The sequence below is a fragment of the Ahaetulla prasina genome, chromosome 4, assembly GCF_028640845.1.
Source record: "Ahaetulla prasina isolate Xishuangbanna chromosome 4, ASM2864084v1, whole genome shotgun sequence".
NCBI lineage: Eukaryota > Metazoa > Chordata > Lepidosauria > Squamata > Colubridae > Ahaetulla > Ahaetulla prasina.
This window is the reverse complement of record NC_080542.1, coordinates 53,333,733-53,355,859: the sequence shown is the minus strand read 5'-3', so window position 1 is coordinate 53,355,859 and position 22,127 is coordinate 53,333,733. Positions and strand designations below refer to the sequence as shown.

General features: G+C 37.7%; 1 protein-coding gene across 7 annotated transcripts in view; it reads left to right on the top strand.

Moving 5' to 3' along the window:
* Positions 1-22,127, top strand: part of TANC2 (tetratricopeptide repeat, ankyrin repeat and coiled-coil containing 2) — a 329,859-nt gene that overhangs the window by 203,376 nt on the left and 104,356 nt on the right. For all 7 annotated transcript variants that reach the window (XM_058179549.1, XM_058179546.1, XM_058179545.1 and 4 more), the window contains 2 exons: positions 14,315-14,463; positions 18,061-18,250. In XM_058179549.1, the coding sequence (XP_058035532.1) occupies positions 14,315-14,463; positions 18,061-18,250 (339 nt within the window). The remainder of the gene's footprint in view (positions 1-14,314; positions 14,464-18,060; positions 18,251-22,127) is intronic.

Genomic DNA, 22,127 nt, shown 5'->3' with positions numbered 1-22,127 from the left:
TGATTTAGCACACTTTTCCAGACAGCTCACTCTTCAGATAAGAGTCATTATTCATTAGATTGAACCTTGTTTTTTGCTTTAAACTAGCTGAAAAATATAGGTTGTCCTTAACTTACAACAACAATTGAGCCTAAAATTTATGTTGTTAAGTGAGACGGTTTAGTGAGTTTTGTTCCATTTTATGACTTTTCTTGCCACAGTTGTTAAGTGAATTACTGCAGTTAAGATAGTAACACAGTTATTAAATGAATATGGCTTCTCCCTTGCCTTTGCTTGTCAGAAGGTCACAAAAGAAGATTATATGATCCTGAAATACTGCAGCCGCCATAAATATGAGTCAATTGCCAAGTTTCTAAATTTTGATCACATGACTGTAGGGATGCTGCAATGGTCATAAGTGTGAAAATGGTCATAAGTCATTTTTTTCAGTGCTGTTGTAATTTTGAATGGTCACTAAATGAACTGTTGTAAGTCGAGGATTACCTGTAAACATTTGCAACAAATTAATAAAATCAACAACTAAGAGTAGGGGAAAATTCCCTCAAGGTAAATACAGCTTGTGGTGCTTGTATAGTCACATCTATATATTCTTCTTCATAGTAATACAGAGGGCATCAGTTACTACCTTCTTCCTGGAAATGTTCTCAATTTCCCAAACTAGTTTATAGTTATGGCATTTTGTAGTGTAGTACTTAGAAGTTTGTGAACTGTTTGGAATTTTCAACATTTCTGCATAAATATGATCTAAAATGTAATCTGTTTCCCACAATAGTCCTAAAACTACTTAGAACCAAATTAGACAAACAAGTCAAAACATTAGACTTATTTATTTATTGAGGAAAATTATTCAAAGCTACATATTTGCATGTGGGGAAAAGTATGTAAATTTCTACTATTATTAGTTCATTTGAAGAGGAAGTTAGAACCCAGTTTTTCAAACAATGAGATGATAGTCAAGTGTGAATGTGGGAGATCCTGCCTTATATAAAAAACAAAAATCTGGATATTCACTGTCAAAGTCTGATCTCCACAGCACAGCTAACAAAGGAGATTTCTGAGGACCTCTGAAAACAGCTGTTGATACTCACGAAGTTAGAAAAGCTTATTCATTATTGTCAAAGTGTTTATACTCTACCAGTCATCTTTCAGGCAGATAGTGTACAAATGGAGGCAACAGTAGCAGTATTCTAAATCTTCCCAGGACTGGTCAATCAATCAAAATCAGACCAAGAGCAAGGCATTCCAGGAGATCTTCAATAACCACAGGATAATATCTAACGAACTAATAGTATATGGGAAAGGCAATGGGAGAGTGGACCAAGAAATGATGCCAAGGGAATGATTATACAAGTTGCAGCCTAGCCCAAAGCTGGATAATTGGTGGAACAAAGAGACCCAGAAGAGCCACTCCCTAGTTTCTCAGGCTGTAAAAGAGGCAGTGGGATAATTATGTTTTCAGATTTGCAGGAGTGTAAAATTTGGCTTTACAATAAAGTAGAATTAGCTCATCTGGTTGTGTTTCCTGTCTTGTCTACTTAATAAGACTGAGAGGAACTAAAGGCCTGTCTTGCATTGGCAAAGATTAGTGTTCATGAGACCATCCATCAGGAGAACACTGAACAGCAATCATGTGCATGGCAGGTTGCAAGGAGAAAGCCACTGCCCTTAAAAAAAGAACATTGCTATGTTCAGATTGTGAAAGACACAATGAATAAGCCAGAAAGTTATTGGAAAAGTATTCTCTGGATGGAAAACCAAAATAGAACTGTGGAGTTTGAATGAAAAGCATTATGTTTGGTGAAAGGCAAACTCTGCATTCCAGTATAAGAATTTATCCAATCTGTGAAATGTGGTGGATCACAACTATTTGTCATCATTGATACAACTGCGTTTCAGTACAAGAGCATCATAGTGGAAGTGGTTGATTGATTAAACAGATCCCACCCCCATGCTCCCCATCTTAGCATGTGGCTTGTATTAACTTATTTATGTATTTAGTATGTATGTGCATTTATCTTTTATTATTGTTTTGGAATGAACAAGTTAAAATCCTAATTTTAATCCTATTGAAATCTTTTGGAAGGATTTGAAACCGGCAATTCATGTGAAGAAGCCCACCAACATTCCAAAGCTAAAAGTGTTGTAGTGGCCTAAAATTCTTCCAAGCTGATGTGCAGGAGTGATCAGTTATCAGAAACATTTAGTTGTACATGTTGCTGCCTAAGGAGGGCCCACCAGTTACTGATAGCAAAGTTCATATTTGTTTGCCATATAGAAATACAGGTAGGCCTCAATTTAGGACCACAGTTGAGTACCATTTTTTCATTGCTAAGCAAGACAGGTAAGCCAGTTTTGCCCCATTTTACTACCTTTCTTGCCACAATTATTAAGTGAATCACTGCAGTTGTTACATTAGTAACATGGTTGTTAAGTGAATCTGGTTTCATCATTGACTTTCCTTGTTAGAAGATAACAATAGGTGATCACAGGGTGCTACAACTGTCATAAATACATACCAGTTGCTAAGCATCTGAATTTTGATTACAGGACCACAGAGTTGCTGCAATGGTCCTAAAAATGGGTCATAAATAACTTTTTTCAGGGCAGTAACTGAACAGTCACTAAACAAATGGTTGTAAGTCGACGATGTATGTAGCTTTGAATAATTTTCCTGAGAGAACTACTCATACGGTTTCCAGATCACTTTGTTTTTTCTAATACCAATGAAAAAATGTGGGAGGATCACTTCAGGATACTATGTAGGTTGAAGAGCTAGAAGAGTTTGTTGTGGAGCTTTGATGACAGTCTGTTTCCAGACGGGGTCCCTGTTACACATTTAGAAATAGCAGAGCTGGTGAAACAATTTAAGCTGGGTAAAAATTTTATCACTACTGCAGTTGTGAGTAATCATCTGGAATAATCAGTGTTAGCATCTATATTTTACTTTCATAGATTATGCTGCACAGGTTTTAAGAAAGTGGAGCTGAATCATTATAGTGGCATTTGTTAAAAAAAAAAGTCAGTTGAGATTTGCCCAGAGGTGGGCTTCAGCCGGTTCAGCCCAGTTCTGTCAAACCGGTTGTTAAATTTTGCACCACTGGCTGGCCCCTCCCCTCCCAGTCACTTCTTATCTTGCCTCCCTGCCTTGGCCATGGCTTAGCAGCTGCTGTTCTCTGGCTCCCTTGCTTGCTAGCTCCTTTGCCTTGACCATGTGGCCCCCGTGGTCCAGCCCACTTGCCTGCTTCCCATGTGGCCCAGCTACCTGCCGAGCCTTTCTTCACCATTCTCCACTGTCTCACACACGACCCATCTACCTGCCTGTCTGGTGAGCCTTCCTTTGCCTCTTTGCTGACATGAATGGCCTGTTACAGGGCCTTCCTAGGGCTCCCCTGGCCTGTTACAGACTGAAATGGAGGATCCCTGGGCCCGATCCGCCCTCCCCACCCTATTTCCCATGGCTTTACTGTACTTACTTTTTGAAGAACTGCAGAAGAGGCTGAGTCACGTGGCAGAGAAGCCAGTCTTTTATTCAGAAGCTGGTGAAGCTATAAAAGCTCTAAAATGGACAGCTAACATCAAAAACATCATCAAAAAAGGACAACAAAGACTGTTCTTTCTGCGCCAACTCAGTAAGCTCAACTGCCCAAGGAACTGCTGATTCAGTTTTACAGAGGAATTATTGAGTCTGTCATTTGCACCTCAATAACTGTCTGGTTTGGTTCTACAACCCAACAAGAAAGACACAGACTTCAGAGGATAATTAGAACTGCAGAAAGAATAATTGCTACCAACCTGCCTTCCATGGAGGACCTGTATACTGCACGAATCAAGAAGAGGGCTGTGAAAATATTTACGGATCCCTCACATCCTGGACATAAACTGTTTCAACTCCTACCCTCAAAACGACGCTATAGAGCACTGCACACCAGAACAACTAGACACAAGAACAATTTTTTCCCGAAGGCCATCACTCTGCTAAACAAATAATTCCCTCAACACTGTCAAACTATTTACTAAATCTGCACTACTATTAATCTTCTCATCGTTCCCATCACCAATCTCTTTCCACTTATGACTGTATGACCGTAACTTTGTTGCTGGCAATCCTTAGGATTTATATTGATACATTGACCATAATTTGTGTTGTAAATATTGTACCTTAATGAAGGTATCTTTTCTTTTATGTTCACTGAGAGCATTTGCACCAAACAAATTCCTTGTGTGTCCAATCACACTTGGCCAATAAAAAAATTCTATTCTATTCTATTCTATTCTATTCTATTCTATTCTATTCTATTCTATTCTATTCTATTCTATTCTATTCGAACATGAGATGTAAGGAAAACAGCTTTTCCCATCTGAATAAAAGATTTCAGTTTCTCTGGCATGAGGGCCTGCAGGCTTAGTTTTTACTCAGTCTGGTCAGACTTAGTTTGGACCCAGTCTGCTTGCTGCTGACTGGCTAGTTTGAATGAGCAACTTCGGGGATTGGGGCGTGGCAGACAATCAACAAGGGCTTTGCAATTCAGCCCGATGAGACAACGGAAGCAACCTCCCCTTTGATTGGCTGCTGCTGCTGCCACCTCGATCCCTGAAGCAGGAGGCTGCCATGGCCCAGTCCAGGCCTAGGCCTGCTGGCCACATGGCCCCAGCCAATCTTTTACTCAGACGCTGGTGAAAATGTTTTCCTTAGATTTCACGTTCTTACAGCTTCACCATCATCTGAATAAAATACTTTGACTTCTCTGCTAATGGGTCAGCTTCTTCTGGACCTCTGGAGATCTTCAAAAAAATAAGAACTACAAAAAGTAAGTAATAAAGTAAATGGCATGATTAATTATTTTCAGTGGGAAGTAAAGGTAATTAAGTTATCATGAATATAACCTATTAAAGTTATGTTTAAAATATAAAAGAATTATATGTTAAAAATGTCCCTGATTTGCAACCACTGTAAATCATTTATGTCCATCTTTTGATTTTTTTGTAGCAAATTGTACATTTTTGTTTTGATAAAAGCAAAGTGAATATTCATTGAGAATCAATCTGTTTCTTCAGAGTAGTTCCTCTCTCACCATCCTCTAAACCTCTACTCCTTAACTGATTTTTCTTAATAATTTGTCTTTATTTTTATATTTTATTTTTATTTAGAACAACATTAAGGAAGCAGAAAAAAGGCAATAGAATTCTTAAGGGAATAAAATCCGTACAGCTATCTAATGAATGGTCACTAAAGTGGTATTATTACACAGTAAAAAGCTAGTACAATGACTTTAAAATATAACTATTACTATTTCCAAATTATATACCACTACTTGGTAAAATTTTAGAAGGTACTTGTTAACAGACAGCTGCTTCCATTAGCAGAAGAACAGCTTCCAATATAGGGGAGCATAATCACAAATCTAGCAAGTTTTTATATTTGCTTGAGAGTCTATGAGAAATCTTTTGCTAGTGTTAGAATGAGACTACACTGAACAGCTAATGTAGTTTTGTCTTCTTGTAGTTCTTGAAATTTATGTTACAGAATTCAGTGTTTCAAAGGTATTCATATCATTTTAGCCATTTTTGACATAAGATTGCCAGATTTAAAAATTCTGAGTGTTTAAACATTACATGGAAAAGTCTTTTTATAATGCTACTATCAAGCATTGTACATTAGGCTTGTCAAATTTCTTGTTTCTGATCAGATTGCATTTCACAATGCTTCAAGTGTATACCATATTTTTCGGAGCATATGACGCACCGGAGTATAAGACGCACCTTAGTTTTTGGAGAGGAAAATAAGAAAAAAGCTGATTGGCAGGTGGATTGGCCTCTGGGAATGCCCCCATCAGCTGTTCCCACAGGTGAATTTTAGCAAAAGGTTCCTTGGTTGTGAGCTCTGTGCCTTGTTTTTGGGGCTTTTTTTTCCTGCCTCTGAAACTCCATTTCAGAAAAAAACTTTTTTCAGCCTCTGAAACCTCCATTTAAGAAGCTGGGCAGGGCTACATTTGGCGTATAAGACGTATCCAGATTTTCACCCTCTTTTTTGGGGAAAAGGTGCATCTTATATGCCAAAAAATATGGTAATCGCTTATTTAGTTATAGTAACAGAATAGCTATCAGTAAAAATTATACCTTTATAGCAAAAAAAGAAAAGGAAAGGAAAGGAAAGGAAAGGAAAAGAAGAAAGAAAGGGAAAAAAAATAAGTAATCCATGGGAAAGGGAGTGGGGAAGAGTAAGTGGAATCTGAGATGCTAGCAAAGTAGGCCCAGCCTGTGGAGACCCAGCAGGGCAGGATGGGATGGGGGAAGCAATTGTGGGGATCACAGGAAAGCATGAGGTAGCTCAGTGGATTGGGGAGGCCTTGGATAGTCTGCTTCAGCACTAGGCCTCACATGCTGTTTCTCAGCCTGAGATACCTTATGTGCATTTAAAGACTTGCACATTCAATTAACAAATGCATTCGAGAAAGCAGGGAGCGATCACGTTCATTTAACGTGATTCAATCAAACGAATCCCCAGGTTACAAATGTAATTGGCAGGCTCTATTACATTTGTAACTGGAGGACTCCCTCTATAATGAGTGAATGAGGGTTTTAGGGAATCCTGCCTTAGCAACACATGAGTCCTGTGTCATGCCCACCCTGGCCATGCCCACGCAACCACATGACCACCCAGCCACACTTATCCAGCCAGTCATTAGGTCAGAGAATCAGTTGTTAAATTATTTGAATCCCACCATTGGATTTACCTGTTCATTATAGACACTAGGTCTTTAAGTACTTTATGGAAATATTATGTTTAACATCTTTATAGTAAACTTGGGTCAGTTCAAAACATAAATAGCCAGTTAGGCTTTAGAGCTGGATGTTTGATTATAGATCATGCCCTAATCTAATTGAAACTGAATCTACTGGACATGCTTCCTTTATTGAATTTAGATTTGCATTTTTTTTCTAGAGGTAGGGAATAGTACAAACTTAAACATTCTACTGTAGATGGTTCATGCTTTTATTAATAAATAAACTTTATAAAAATGGAAGATTAAAAATTCAGTGCAATATACAGTAATAATTCCTATCTTTATAGGAGTTGTGGAGGTTGTTGGTGCTCTTTGAGGTTGGTTATTGCATATAGGAGTTGAGCAAGGCTGTATCTTAATATCAATATATTGTTTTTATTCTGACTCTGTCAGATCACCTTATATAAACCATTCTCCAAAATTACTGTACTAAATTTTGGAGACCATTAACCCTAATATACTGCAACACTTTTAACAATTGTTTTTGAAGGAAAGTTTAGGAAAATTCCTTACTCTTGGGACTTTGTGATGAAGTAGTTGAAAATACAATCAATGCATTTTTCTTTGCCAATTTTATATTCCTTTAAATGTTTGAGCCTTTCATATCTATTTTATGTACTACTGCTATTAATTGAGCAATATTATTTAGTTTGAATATTGCCAAATTTTGTTTTTTTAAAAAAACTTAATATAATTTTTGTATTGATTATTTAGTCATTACAGTTTATTTTTGGCTTTTTATTTTTGCTTTTTTTTCATTTAATTGAAATTCTGGTCTTTGACAGTAAGTCTTTTATCTGATATACTTGTATTTTTGACATTCGAGTTCAGATTTCTTTTTTTGTAGAAGCTTTCCTTGCTTCTATATTGAGAAAAGGAATTTTAGCAGGTGGCTGCTGATTCTACTGTTCTTTCTCAATGTCATCAGAGAATGGTCAGACTTTTTCATAGTATTAAATGTTTCATAATAGTTGTCCAAGTCAGATGTAGTGTATAATTTGTGCAATTACAGAGATTCATACAGAAACATATGAAGACATAAGTAACATAATTATATATCCATTTTGATCTAGTGATTAAGGTTCCAGGCTAGAAACCCGAAGACTGTGAATTTTAGTCTCACTTTAAAGATAAAACCCATCTGAGTGACTTTGGGCCAGTCCTCCTCTCTCACTTCACAATGTTGTTATTGTGGGGAAAATAGGAGGAGGAAACTATGTTGGGTATGTTTTCCATCTTGAGTTATTTGAAAAAATAATAAAATTGGATTATAAATAAATAACAAATAAAAATATAATGGGATGTGCTTCTGTTTTCCCTTTTTTCTTAAATGTCTCATTAAAGCAAATCGTAAGTGACTGGTGATTTCTATAGTATGACATCATTTCCCCATTTTTTAATATGATTTTAAATTATAGAGTTTGAAAAGTATGTTTACCTACTAATTTAATGTAGGAAAATGACATTATTAGAAATAAAATACTTTTATTCCCTGACTTATCGCAAAAGTGCTCTAAATCTATTGTGTATCAATTAAATTCTTTAGTATCTTGAACAGCTTCAGGCTACTGCAGATGTAAGAATCTCATTAAAGCTTTATTTAGCTGCAGCTCTGAACTTTGACTAGTTGCTTGGAAACCTCATGTAGGCTATGTACAAAGAGAATACAATGCAGATAGAGAAGGTTTTTTTAAAGAACTGATCTATTTTCAGCTGTTTTCTGAAAGATTCTGTTATTCTTCTGCTTTTGCAACTACAGTATTCTCTTCTATTGGCAACTTCTACTGATATTGATTTTTTTTACAAGTTTTTAAAATACAGATAAAATAATAACCCTAATGAATATCAACAATATCCCTATGAACAAGTAACTTTTAAGCAATTAATACTAATCTCAAGTTTTACACAACACAACACAACACAACATAATATATGGTGGGATTCAAATAATTTAACAACTGGTTCGCTCAAGGTCAGGTTGGCCATCATGGGAGGCATGGCCCAAGCCCATATTCCAGTTCCACCACACATGCGGGTAGGCATCCTGCAATGGCCAACCTGACCCTGGGCAAACTGGTTGTTAAACCCCCCTCCCCCCTGCTATCAAAGTGGATCCTGGGCGCTGTGCTGCAATGGGGAAATAGAGCGACCAGCACAAGAGAAGGAGGAAGAGCAGGGAAAGCGGCCTCCTCCTTCCCTCATGCTGGTCACTGTGTTGCTCATTTCTCCATTGCAGATGCCCTTGCTTCCCCCAAGCATTTCTAAGACTACCTAATTTCCAGCTCCATCACGTTTCTCCATTGCACTTCTCTCCATCCCTGCAGCACCCATGCCAGCTGCCCCTTCACAGCCAGAGCTGGAATGCTGCCATATTTAAGCGCCAGTAGATGCCAGCTTTCCCTCCAGTGGGCCTGAGCAATTACTGGAGAGGGACATGCCCCTTTCAGCGCCTGGCATCCAGATGCCCTCATTTCCCCCAAGAATTTCTTTGCCTACTTGATTTCCAGCTCCATCACATTTCTCCATCACATTTCTCACCGTCCTGCGCAGGGAAACAAGTTTGTAGGACTAAAAAAAAAAGTTCAATTCCAACTTTGCAAAGATTTTTTTTCATGAGAAGTTGGAATTGATTGATTGAACTTTTGTTTTTTTTTTAGTCCCACAAACTTTTGTTTCCCTGCACATGATGGTGAGAAACACAACTGAGCTGAAAATTAGGTAGGCAAAGAAATGCTTGGGGGAAGTGAGGGCATCTGGATAATGGTGGGTGGGCAAGCTCTTCTGTCCACAAAACCTCTTTTTGATGGCTGATGCTGAAAGGCAGACAAAGCACTCCCAGGAAGAAGCCAGTCTGCTCAGGAGCTGGGAATACCCATTCTCCCCTGTCCCACCCCTTCTTATCTGCCACCCCCAAATTGCATTGATAAAGGTGGGTGGGTGGCAGGAAGCCTTACCATGCCCAGCAAAGGGAGAAGAGACGGCAAGAAGAGCCCCGTCTTGCTCCAGGCACTCCAATGAAAAGCAGAGGCAGCCGGGCCATTTCCCTTCCCCACCCTTTCCAGCGCTGGAAGCCAACTGTCAGCCACACGCCTAGTCGCCCATTCATCCCTCTCTCTCTACGTGTCTCTGAGCTTACCTGAGTCCACCACGCAGACTGGGAAGTGGCAGCAGCGGCTGGGCATACTCGGTGAACTGCTTGATGAACTCGTGCAGGCAGACGTAGAGTGCGCCCAGGCGGCAGATGCAAGCCAGAAGGATGGCCTTGCTCAGGTGCAGGAATGGCAGCAGCTTTGGGGACAACTGCAGGAGAGGAGGAGGAAGAGCGCTGGGGAGGAGGAGGGGCTCCCCACTCGCCTCACCGCTGCACCCACTTGCAGGCCCACAGAGAGGCCACTCGGGTAGCCATGCAGCACCAGCAGCGACTCATGGATCATGATCCCCTCTTCGCAGGATCTCCAACGACACCCCCAGCCTTTTTAGGGCAGAGCTGACTCCGGGTCCTAGATCTCCCCCCCCCCCCAGTGAAGCCTTCATCTGCCAAGGAACCCAACAGGCCTCTCTTGCTGCCCACTGAGGCACCTGGACTCCCGGTGATGGATGGAGTCTTTCAGGCAGTTAGCTTGGCTGCCTTTTTAGTAGTTCTGCCCCTCTCTCTGGACCCCTTGTCAGAGCTGCCTTGGGGTTTTGCCTGTGCTGATGTCACTTGCTTAGAGGGGGGTGGGGAGCAGTTAGAGAAGTGCCAATATGTTGAAATGGTCTCAGAAGAGGCTGGGCAAGGCAAGGAGTGGCTGGGACGGGAGGGAGGGCTGCAAGGCAGGGCCGGACATGGTGAGTCAGTTGTTAACAACAAAGTTAACAACTGGTTCTGTTGAACCTTTGCAAACTGGCTGAATCCCACCACTGAATACAGTACAATACAATATAATATAATATATTCGATTTAAAAAGGGTTAGAGTTAATATTGTATACTGTGCAGATTATAAAATAATACTTCGCTGTGGTCAAGAAAATAAAATCAGATTAATCTGATAATAACAATTTGAGATAAAACAGATTGAATAGGATATTTAGTAAAGAATGAAAATCATAATTACTAGCAAGCACCTGCGTAAAGAGGACAATAGAAAATAACATGTTCCATCAATTCATTGATCAATTCAAGTTATTCTTCTAGGAACACAGTCTCTGTTTTAAGGGGACTTTTTGATATCTTTCTTTGGTAATGGCTGTTGGGCAGGCATTGAATCTGGCTAAGGATAAGGCCCTTCTGAATTTTGGGATTTAAAAGCTGGTTGGAGGAAGTGCAGAATGGCTCAAAATGGTGTTTCTGGCTTGAGCTGGAAAGTTTGTTTGCAGCTATAGATCAAAGACCATCTGTTTGAGATCAGTTAGTGTGATTACATAGCCCATGAAGGTGATGACTGGCCATGAAAAGCCATAAAGTTGCAATATTGCCTGGCTTCAGGAACACTGTAAGCATTTGGCTATAATTGAAGGAGCCAAACTGATTGGAGAGAAGGAGAGCTTAAGCCAATAGAGGAAAATGTATTGTAAATCCAGGCAGAAGTTTCAATTTTAAGGAAGCCAGCTTCATGGCAAGAGACAGCATTCAAAATGCAACAAAGTGCTCAAAAGATGTTTCTCAAAAACTTGGGCTGAACTCTTTCCAAATAAAGGAATGATGGAAATGCCTAGCTGAGCTCCAAAAAGAAGCTGGGCTCAGATCTTAGCTGAGAAGACTAATCACTGAAGGCAAATGCTGAGCTCTTTTGGAAAAAAAAAAGATCTGCAAAGGCAAAATTGTTTTTTATTCATTTAAAGAACATAGTTGGTACAGTTCCCAATAGCTTGGAAGAGAATCCCCAGATATTTAAATGTCTTGACTTATTCCATTAAATGGTTAGTTGCGAGAGATGTGTCTTAGGGTGCTTAGCAAAAACTATGACTTTAGTTTTAGGGTACCGTATTTTTCAGAGTATAAGATGCATCGAAGTATAAGACACAGCTTAATTTTTGGGGAGGAAAGTAGGGGGGGGGGAAATCTGCCTACCAGGTATTCATCTGGCTAGCATCCTTAGTCTGGTCAGCTTCAGCACATTAGTTTGCTGGTTTTGAGCACACATGCTTTTTATCCTCCTACTTGGGGATAAAAAACAGCTTCTAAAGCACAGCTGATCTTTGGAGAGAGAAGCAATGAGAACGGCAGGCGAAGTTCGAAAGATCACCTCGTTAGAGCTGAAAAACAGCTTCGAAAGCACAGCTGAGAGGGAGCAGCAATGAGAAAAGCAGGCAAAGCACAGAGATCGCTTCACTCACTAGCGTCTCGTTAGGGCTGGAAAAAAGCTTCTAAAGCACATCTGAGAGTCTAATAAGAAACTACATCAGTAACAAGTCTCCTCACTCAAATGGATGGCCAATGGGGTGGGGCTCATCTAATATGAGAAATCCTCTGTCTTGGACTCATAAAAAATGCAAAATAAGGCTTTCCAAATTTTCAGTGGCTTGGCCAGTATATATGTGTTATTTACCTGGCCTGATAGGATATGCCAGAATATTCTTTGACAACTAGAGACAATTAGTAATAAGTTCATTGAAGCTTTCCTATTTTTTCCCCCCAACAGATAATATAGATATGGGAACTTGCTTTGTGATGCAGCTTTTAGAAACTGACTAAATCTTTTTTGGTAACCATACAATTGTAATTAAATTCATGATTAGATCTAAATCTTGAATTTACTGCATTTTTCCATATCTCAATAGTGAAACTGCAGGCTTTATATAAGAGATATATAATAGGTGCTCGGGGCCCTGTCAAGTTTCTTGCTACTTCAGCATGAGTGTTCCAACACTCATGCTGAACTTTATAGAGATAATTAAATTATGCAGTTTTGCCAATAACCTAGTATTAGGTTAAGTCTCCCAGGCCAATATGAAAGTTCTCACAGAGATCTTCTGGAGCACCTCCATTTATTTTGCATAGATCAAAATGATTCTCTAGTCTCCCTAAGTAAAACAAAGTTCCAGCAAATCACACGTTCCAAGTTCGGAGAGGGGTCCTTGGTTCTCTCTGAGCTTTGTTGTTTTCTTGCAGATGTTTCATTACCTAAACTAGAGAACCTCATCAGTGATAGAAGGGAGTGGGGTTTGCTGTCATTTTATATTTTAATGGCTTGCCCTGACTTTCTCCCCAGTTCCCCCCTTCCCCCCCTCCCTCTTTCCCCCCCTCCCTCCTTCCCCACTTCCTCTAACATGTGAAATTAAGAATATTGCGCAAAAGTTTCATACTCAGCTAGGTCTTGGTATTGTGGAAGACATGATTACTTTACGCATAAGGTTTCCCACTTTGAATGTTTTATTTAAAAAAGAATATTCTACAAACAGTTTAATCAAATACATATATATGCATAATAATATATGCACGTTAAACAAGTGAAGGGGCCATTCCATAAGCAAACTGTCTTGCTCAGTGCCATTTTTTCTAGAAAGAAGTGTTTGTAAACACATTATGGCTGCTGATTTAAATGTACTTCAGGAGACTATCTGCTGTCTTTTTTATGAGCATTCATTTGTTTGTCTAAAAATAATGCAGCACTGAACAGAACCTTCCTGGAAGACAAAAAGAGAGGCTGTATTTCTATTAAGATCACAAAGACTATTTCACATGAAATAAAAGACCTAAGCTATTCCATTTTCTAATAAAAATACAATATAAATATCTTTTGAGCCTGCTTTCTGTTGTTTTGCCCACCTAGTCCAGAATTACCTTTCAGAATAAGTGGGACAAAGATATATTTCTAAATTCATATTTGTCCCCTTGTATGAAATTCTTATGCTAAGACTGTAAATTGCATGTTTTAATTATTATAAGTGGTCCTGGATATACAGCAGAAAAAATAGCAAATAATAAATTTTATATCTTATCTAAAAGCAATTGTTATAAACAGATGTATGTAGGAATCTTTTTGTCTCAGGTCTATATAAATATTTCCCAAATTTAAAATTACATAGATGCAAACATTAATAAAAAAACCACTTTTGGGTAATTTTTATTCTAATAAAATTTTGAGTATACTGTAGGCAAGCCTGCGAAACATATGACTCATAGGTTTCATGTTACCTGCATACTGCCCTGCCAACTTTTATTGGAATTCAATAAATCCACCACTACCAAATGTCACTGCTACAACCCTGAAACTCATACCGTTGAGTACCTGTATTATCTCTAGGCCTCACTGACATGGTCAGCTGCAGTGCTACTGCTGTACTACTAGATGCTGAACAACAGATAGCACAGCCATTATTCCTAATTTCTTTTAATTTATCAGTGTAATTATTTCCGATCCATGAATTGGGCCAACCTGAAATATAACAGCCCAATAGCACTTTTTTATTTAAAAAGCATATCCTTTAGTCTCTTATAATAATGTGCAGAATATTTTCAGTGCTACAAGTGCAAGATTATATTTCTATATATGAAAATATATAAAATCTAGGATATAGCTAAAATCCTTTTTCTTACTCCATGCAGGTGAAACTGAACAGGAGCTGGGACCTCCTCCCTCTGTAGATGAGGCAGCAAACACACTCATGACTCGCCTGGGCTTCCTCCTGGGAGAAAAAGTCACTGAGCTACAGGCAGGGAATCAGTATAACATGGAAGGACAGGAAGACAATCAGGTGAGCTTAAAACTTTGTGTACAATTATAATGATTTTACTGTATTCTGTTTCTGGAAAACAAAATACTACATGCTATGATTCGAATCTCATCTTGTATTAGATGTATGAAAATCATACATATTGGTGATTAACTAGAACTTCTCAGGCAGAAGCAACCAGAACAAGTCCATGAACTTTCAAGAATCGCCAGACTGACTGCATTCCCATGTGAACCAATAGATAAGGGCTTCAGTAATCTGGAAATGGCTCACGTGGATAAACACTAGGCTGATGATCAGCAGGTTCACATTTGAGACCCGATTGCTTGCCATGGGATGGGGTGAGCTCCTGTCACATGCTCCAGCTCCTCCTGATCCAGCAGTTTGAAAGCTGATGGACCGCAAATAGATAGTTACCATTTAGGTGGGCAATTTAATAGAGATATGAAAGGAGCCCCCAACTGGCATCCTCCAGGCAATGCTGATGTTACAATTTAATGCTTTCAACCCGGAAGTACTTTGGTGCTTCCAATATGAAAATAGTAGTAGTAGGAGTCTGGCCTATATCTCTTCATCCCCCACTCCTCTTTACTGTGGAATTTTCTTTAGCTGGTGATTCCACCACAGAACATGAGAGATATTCTTACCACTGTTAAACTTGTAAATAGGCAGAGATTGAAGAAACCAAGTCAAGTTAAATCAAACTAAGAATGATTCTGGACATATAACTCTGAATAGGAGCTAAATAGGCTGTCTTGTATAAGATCCAAGTAGGAAAAACTTTTCAGAGTTTGTCTTTTGCTCAGATCTTAGTTTAGTAAAGAATTCCATTTTGGTAGATTAGACAGAAACTAATGTAAATTATTTTTAGTAATTCTTGTTATAGATAAGATACAGATTAAATAGAAACACAGTAAAATCTTTAATATGATCAAACAATGATCTTAAACAATTAGTTGTTATAGATTACTCATTTATTTGGCCCATTGAAAGCTAATTATTTTTCTAGGAAGGGTAGCCTCTAGGAAGGGCAGCCCTCTAGCAATTTAGTACAGGTAATGCTTGTTTACTGACCGCTTGCTCAGAGATCATCAAAACTGTGGCAAAGATAAATGAGTGAAAGTTGAGACTGGTCCTTGAAATTCCAGTTATTGAAGTGCCTCCACAGTTATGTGATTATGATTTGGGTGCTTGACATCCAAGTTGCACTAATGACAGTTACAGTGTCCCATGGCCACATGATCACCATATGCAACCTTGCCTGCTAGCTTCCCACAAGCAATATCTATGGGGAAGATGACAGGGAAGGTCACAAGTTGCTATGGAAAGTCTCCCTCACCTATCTGTGCGTGCACCGACTCATACTCTCCTTCCCTTGACCTCCCTGTGCTCCTTGTGCCACACCACAGCACCTCTTTCTTCTAACTCATGTGTGTCCTGTCCAGGCCTCCCTGAAGTACCCCTTCATTTCTTCCATGGTACTTCAGAAGCTTCTAACTTAATAACTTGCATATCTTGGGGTTTTAACAGAAACTGGGACTGCCTGAACTTTCATCATTAAGCAATATGGTCATAAAACATGCTTTATGACCACATTGCTGAATGACAGGAGTCTCGATCCCAATTGCCAGCATAACCCAAGGATTACCTATCGTTAGAATATTATTCTGGATGAGTTTGAGCATGTTGCATCTATTGACAAAGAAACAATTCTTTTCAGAAAAAGCTGAGCAAGTAGATATGGTTCTTACAATGCTAGGTCATTGGAAAGATATATGGACCTATTCTTCAGGTTAGGTCTTCATAAAAATTTCTCTGTTCATCTTTGGAGAATGTGGCCAGGGCAGATTCCTTAAATTGCTCCATTTCATGTTATTAGTCTGATAGCAAACTATCCCTTTCCAGATTTTAGGGAAGATTCATCTTCAAGGTTTTCAGAACAATTGTCAATTTTTGAATAGAAGTGTTTTAGAAATTTTAGTCGAGGGGACAGGAGAGTTGTCAACAGACGAACAGACATATTGATATACATATACATCCTAAAGCAACAAGAACAATGACTTTATTTTATATGGAGGCCAGTTTCAAGTTTTCCTTCAAGGAGGCCAAGAAAAAGTCAAATAGAGGGAAGTTTTTAAGGGAAGTTAATTTTAAGGGAAGTTGCAGATTGAGCAAGTTTTTGCTGACTGAATTCAGAAACATAGTGTCACTATCATGAGATTTTTTTTCTTTTGCTATCTTGAATATTTATGCTTGGGCTTGATGAAGTTCAGACAAGTTAATGATTTTTTCCCCAGATTTTCCTCTACAGATAATTCAGAAGCTTTTTGGGGGAGGCGGGAAAGCTTGTTAAACAGTAAAACAAAAAAGACTAAACCTCACTTTTCTATATTTGTTTTTTGTTTAACCTTGGAAAAGGTGCAAAACTGGTTTATAATCTAGGCATAGCTGAGAAATTCACTCATGGGAGAATAGGAAAGGAATTGTATTGATTTTTAAAAGTGTATTATAATATAGCTTAGCTCGGTTTGTAACACACTCTTCCAATCCTAATGAAGTTTTGTTTGATTGGAGAGGGAGGGGGTTTATCTTTTTCTGATTTTGGTTTTAGTCTTTTTTATTCTTATTTTGGGAACTTCTTACATTAAAATATCATGAGCCATTTTTTCCCCTTTGAATGTATTGTATATTTGTATATGTATGTATCTATGTATTATATATTTGAGTTCTCATGGATTTGTGGAATATAGAAGGCTGTGGTTATCTCACTTAGAGACAGAAATATGAATATGGAAAGGACTGTTAGTAGTAAGGTTGTTGATAGGATTACCCCATCAATATAGAATTATCCTGGTTTTGAATCTATTGTATTGATTACCAGTAGACTCTGAGCCCTCTTTTGATCATTCCTTTAAAAAGACCCGCATGGTACACTATCATCTAACATATTTTCTCTAGAAATATGAGCATTTCCAACCTCTCTGCTTTTAAGAAGCAGGTAAAGATACCATGATTTCAGTGAACTTTTGGCCCATTTGAGTGAACATCATTGTGTGTGTTGTTATTTTGTTTTTTAAATTAAATTATTTTTTGAATTATTTTATACTGGCCAGAATTTTCTATCTATAAATTGTTTAAAATGTGTTATTCTAAAATAACAATTAGCTTTACTTATTTTGCTGCAAATTAGAAGTATTAAATATAGCCACAATACTCAAAGAATAAAATTGTTATTTTGCTACATATAATAAAATACATGAAGCCAGCAGTCTAGCTTCATGTATGGTATTTTACTATACATTGGAACTCATTAAAAATATACAATTTTAAAAGATATTGGGCAGAAGAAAGTATCCTAATATTACTGGTTTCATCTTGTGCTAAGTTTGCTTTTTGTTATTGCTGAAATTATGCATTTTCCGCATGTTCTGTAGCTAAAGAGCAGAAAAATGATACAGTTTATAAGGAAATAGAAGAGTAAATCTGTATATCAATTTTCCAATAGGCTAATATGTTTATGATTATATCAAGTGAATTCTTCACTATGTTGTAGTGAAACCCTATAAACTTTACTGATAGTTTTGTGTGATGTCTATGTTCCTGCTTCCAATTTTCCAGACTTCAGCAGTGTCCCAGCGAATAAGTCCCTGTTCCACACTGACCAGCAGTACTGCTTCACCACCTGCCAGTAGCCCTTGTTCCACCCTCCCTCAAACTAGTGCTAAGGATGTTATAGCAAAGGACTGCAATTATGGAGCTGTCACAAGTCCTACATCTACTCTTGAAAGCAGGGATAGTGGCATCATAGGTGAGTCTTAGATATGCACAAGTTTATTTTAAAATTCAGCTGTACAGGTATTGGATGTTTATGTTTGCAGCATCCTGAAGGGAATTGGGAAAAGCAGAACAAGTATGAGAGGTCCTTGATACTCTCTGAGCTTGGTTGCTTTCTTGCAGATGTTTCATCACCCAGACTAGGTAACATCAACAGTTTTGACATTACCTATTTTGGGTAATAAAACAACTGCTAAATAAATAAATGAATGTGACTTGTCTGAAATCTTTCTGCTTTGAATAACATTTTGGGAGATACAATTTTTTAGAATTTTTTTTAAGGGCTGAAGCTGAGATTTTCTATAAATGAATTACGCTACTAAGATTTAATGTTTTGGTGCTTTGGAGAAAGAAATAATCTGTTTTGGGGTTAAGAATTGGTCACACATGAAACAGTTCCCAAGATAGAGAAAGGACCTGTTCTTATCACTAATCAAAATTTTGTAAGGGAAAAAGTTACCCGAGCCTTTTCCACATCCAAATTATACTGCTGATAGAAGGAAGTTCAGACAGAGAAGAAGACAGTAATGGCTGAACCACAGCTAGACAAAGAAAGCGGTGGTGAAGTGGAAAATTGGTGTACTGGAACTGGCCAAAATTAGTCCCGACTTCTACAGAGTGAGTGGAATGGAAGGGAGAAGAAGCTGATTGAAACTCCTAGCTGATTTATGAGAAGAAGGGGCTCATATTAGAAGGAGGGGTGGATGTTGCCCCCCCCCCATGATAGAAGCAGCAAAGGAGATCACGGAGCTTTTTTTAAAAGACCCACAAAGGATGGAAGATAGGAGAGTGACAGCGGCAGTTATTTAGACAGAGTGGATTTGGAGATTTCCATGGAACTGCACAGGAAAAATTGGATAATTTGAAAGTTGGAGAAGATTTGATAAGCATGGGAGATAAAATGGCTGTTCTTCTCTTCCTTGGACTTTGACAAGGCACTTTTTGTTTTGGAACTGAGGTAAGGCTCAAGGGTGACATTTAGGGTGACATATATCTGTAAGTAGGGAAGATTGAAGAGAAACATTCCTTTGAGTGATATTCACTTGGTTTGCTGAATTTTGGATCTCTGGGATTCTGGTGAAGTGATAATCTTATAATCTTGTAATGGCGGACAAATAGGGGTTATATCTGGCAGCAAAAGATATATTTGAGGTTCTAGTGCATAAAGATACTTGATGAAATAAAGAAAAAAAAGACCTTTGGTGACTATTTAAACCCAGCAGAAGTGCAAGGTTGAAGAGTTGCTGAACTGAACTATAATACACTGCTAGCTTGCTGGAAGCCACAGGAACCTTGAATGTTACTATCAATATTACTGTTATCATCAGAAGTACTACCATCACTATTATTATATCATTGTGATTATTGTAATTATTACAAGTATTATTATTTATACTAAGATTGTATTCATTAATGTTAATGCTACAATTCTCACCTGTATTATCGTCACTGCTAGCTTAACTAGCTAATTATAGATAGATTAATATAATTAGAATAAATCTGATATTTTGATATTTAGTGGTTAACATCAATAGCCTAAATTACCTTTTCAGCAGTGGAGGGTTTTACTGGTGTGAAAAAGAGGTGGGAATGTTGGATAAAGTTTAACTTTGTAGAAAAACTCTTAAAGAAAGATGACAAACACTATGAATTTAACTAAGGTAGGGATGGGGAGGAGACCAGCTGCCCAGACATCATCGGCTACATCTAGTCTGTCAACATAGAGATCGATAGAAGACATGGTTCAAAAGGAAAGGTCCAATTATTTTCAGGTTATGCTGCAATCAATGCAGAAAGCTTTGACAAAGAACCATGATGAAATGAAAAAAGAGATAGGAGAGGTAAGAAATGATATAGGAGAACTTAAAGAAAAAATGCAAAAGATGGATGACAAATTTGAACTTTTTCAACAACAGATTACCAAAAACGAACAGAAACTGCAGGAGAGGGAAGAGAGGATAGAAAGAGAAAAAAAAAGAGTGGACAAAATGAGTGAGAAACTAATCCAGGCAAATAAGTAATTAGAAGTTATCTTTTTGGAATCAGAGAAAGCTGCGGATTACATATATTTTCAGAATATAAGAGAGGAGAAAGGAGAAGATCTACCAGATATTATGGCAGAACTAATAGCGAAAGCATTAGGAACAGAAAAAGAGATGTTGACAGAAATAGATGAGACCTATAGAATTCACATGAACTACGTGAGGAGACACAATCTTCCAAAGGAAGTACATATCAGATTTGTGAAGAAATCGATCCAGGATGAAGTGCTTCACAGGACAAGAGATGAACCAATAGAATACAGAGGGAAACAACTGACAGTCCTTAAGCAAGTTCCAAGAAGAGTTAGAAAACTGTGAAGACCATACCAGTTCCTAATATCATTGTTGACTAAATACAACATCAACTTTAGATGGTTGACACCGGAAGGTATAATGGTTTCCTGGTGAGAAAAGAGTTACAGAGTGGATACTTTGGATAAAGCAGAGGAATTCTATAACCAATATTTTGATAATGAGGAAGAAATAGAAGAGAGGGAAGTAATAGAAGAAAAAGACCAAAGAATACCTGCTGTGGAAGAAAGGGAAGTACAATTTAAAAAGAGGGAAAAAGAAAAAGGAGAAAGACTGGAAAATAATGGGGAAAGACCTAAGGAATTAAGAGAGATTAGGACAACAAGAACTAAAGCAAACAAAAACAAAAGAAGAGAGGGCTAGTATATATTAAGGAAACAATTTCATCTAAACAAATTTATAAAGATGAAGAGGGAAGGATTTTGATTGTGGAAATAATATTAAATCAGAAACGGATGTTATTAATAGAAATTTATGCTCCAAACGGGGGACAGGAACAATTTTACAATAAATTACACAATATTATTCGAGGCATAGAGTGTGACAAATTCTGTATGTTAGGAGACTAACGCAATAATAGATAAAAATTAGATTACAAAAGTAACAAATTAAAAAAAGGAATTAGAAGAATGTTACCTAGAACTTTCTTTAAAATGGTAGATGAACTAAACATACAGGATATTTGGAGAGGGAGAAATCAGGGGAAGACTCAATATACATATTATTCTAATAGGCACCAATCCTAGTCCAGAATCGACATGGTATGGATGTCGATGGAACTAAACGTACAATTGAATGAAGTAGAAATAGATACAAACATCTGGGCAGATCATAATCCAATGAGGGTTAGTTGGAAAAGGCAAAAAAACCCTGTAAGATGAAACTTAAACAGTTCAATTTTAAAGGAGGAAAAATTCAGATCAACAATGGAAAAACAAATGGGCCTTTTTAAAAAAAAAAATAAGAAAGAAGATACATTCTTATAAAATCTATGGGGCACTACATGAGAGGAGTTGCTATATCATACATGGCAAATAAAAACAAAGAGAAGAAACAGCAACAGCATTACCTAGAAGAAGAACATAGAAGAGTTGAGGCAGAGTTACAAAGAGAGATCTAAAAAAAGAGATCTAAAACAACAAATGGACTTAATTAAACATAAACTGAACATTCTTAAGTAGAAGGAGTTAGCATGACATATAAAGAAAATCAATCAAAATTTCTTTGAGAATGCAAGTAAACCAGGGAGGTGGTTAGCTTATAAATTGAAGAAGCAGAAGGAGAAAAGATGGACTATTAAGCTGCAAAATGAAGAAGGAGATATACATTATTAGAATGAGGGGAAAAAGGAGTTTTATAAGAAATTGTATGATGATAAAGTTACTCAGAAAGTTACTCAGAAGACAAAACAATACAATATTTAAAGAAAGCTTTGCTGCTTGAAGTTCCAGAAGAAACAAAAAACATGTTAAATGAAGATATAAGGATGCCAGAATT